Source organism: Oratosquilla oratoria, chromosome 17 (assembly GCF_046742065.1).
Source record: "Oratosquilla oratoria isolate Oo_2021 chromosome 17, ASM4674206v1, whole genome shotgun sequence".
NCBI classification, from domain to species: Eukaryota; Metazoa; Arthropoda; class Malacostraca; order Stomatopoda; family Squillidae; genus Oratosquilla; species Oratosquilla oratoria.
Window position 1 is genome coordinate 53523319 of NC_134793.1, and position 1197 is coordinate 53524515.

The 1197-nt window shown below is 44.2% G+C and overlaps 1 protein-coding gene across 1 annotated transcript; it reads right to left on the reverse strand.

The window, feature by feature from the left end:
* Positions 1–456: 456 nt before the first annotated feature.
* LOC143034282 (uncharacterized) lies at positions 457–996 on the reverse strand. The gene has a single exon (XM_076200216.1). The coding sequence runs from the start codon at positions 994–996 to the stop codon at positions 457–459; it is 540 nt and encodes a 179-aa protein (XP_076056331.1).
* Between the last annotated feature and the right edge of the window lie 201 nt (positions 997–1197).

Genomic DNA, 1197 nt, shown 5'->3' on the forward strand with positions numbered 1-1197 from the left:
ACATGACTTCATTACTTACGAAATTTGTTGTAGCACCTTTTTTTTTCCGCTCACAAAATTGCATATTACTTTGATACATTATAATTTACAAAATTAATGATTAATTTTCTATTGCTATATTGCGCCCATGGTCGAAACTAAAATTTACCACTACCGGTATGTACTGTACCCCAGGTAGTTTTTGCAGCTTGCAGGATGGTAATGTAGACCTAAGCTTCAGAACACTTTACCTCACAGCTAATATCCACCGTACAAGTTCAGTTATAACATCATACAAATTTGCCTCAGCCAACTTAATTATCGTACACGACATCGTAACTTCGGGAGATTTACGTTAAACGTCTGTCATAAAGCCCATCGTAACTCCGCGTCGTCGCTAACAGAGTAGGTCGTTAAACGAGGAGTACCTGTAGTACATTTGAAAGTTAGCACTACTTTAAATAAATCTAAATCGAATTAAAAGCGGATGCAGTGGGCACAGCCTTTAAGAAACGCTTCAATGTCTTTCTGGCCTGCTTCGAAGTCTTTGCAGAGAGTGGAAAGCCTTTTCTGAAGGTCTTTTGTATGTCTCCTCTGACGCTTTTGTGGTGGTTGGCCTCGGGCATTTTCCAACAGTGTCGTTGCAACAAGGGCTTGGTCTTTTCGTAGAGCCTCGATCGCGATCCACACGGAAGGATGGTCGTGGCCGATCATCTGTGTGAAGGCTTGATTCCACGCCTCACAATGGTTGTTCGTACGATGCCCGCCAGACAAGGTTACTTCGTGTACGTTCCAAAGTTCGGGTGGAAAAAGGGGTGGCGTTCGGCGAATACGAAGCGGCGGTAGCACATCACCTGGGCGTTCGGCAGGCATCTGGATACGACGATATCCTCCAGACACGTAGGTCGCATCGAAATAATCTACCAGACAACTGAGTTGCTCCGGAATAACAGTTCTTAAAAATTCCATCCCCTCCGAAACTCTGTCACATGGCAGAAAAGCCAAGGCATCTAACATAGAACAAAATAATCTACTTTCTTCGTCTGTCTTGTACAGTGTCACAAGGCCTAATTCCTGTATCTTCCTCCAGGTGTTCTGCGTTAAGTGGAAAAAACAACCGTGGCACTGAACGTGATCCCCGAATACAGTCCGGATAGCATTCACAGTCGCAAGTTCGAAATCGGTTGTGATTGTCGTAGGATCAAGGTTGAATCCTAG

What these genes read in the sequence shown, in the direction of transcription:
- LOC143034282 (XM_076200216.1), bottom strand. Translation starts at nt 996, where the DNA reads ATGTTAGATGCCTTGGCTTTTCTGCCATGTGACAGAGTTTCGGAGGGG.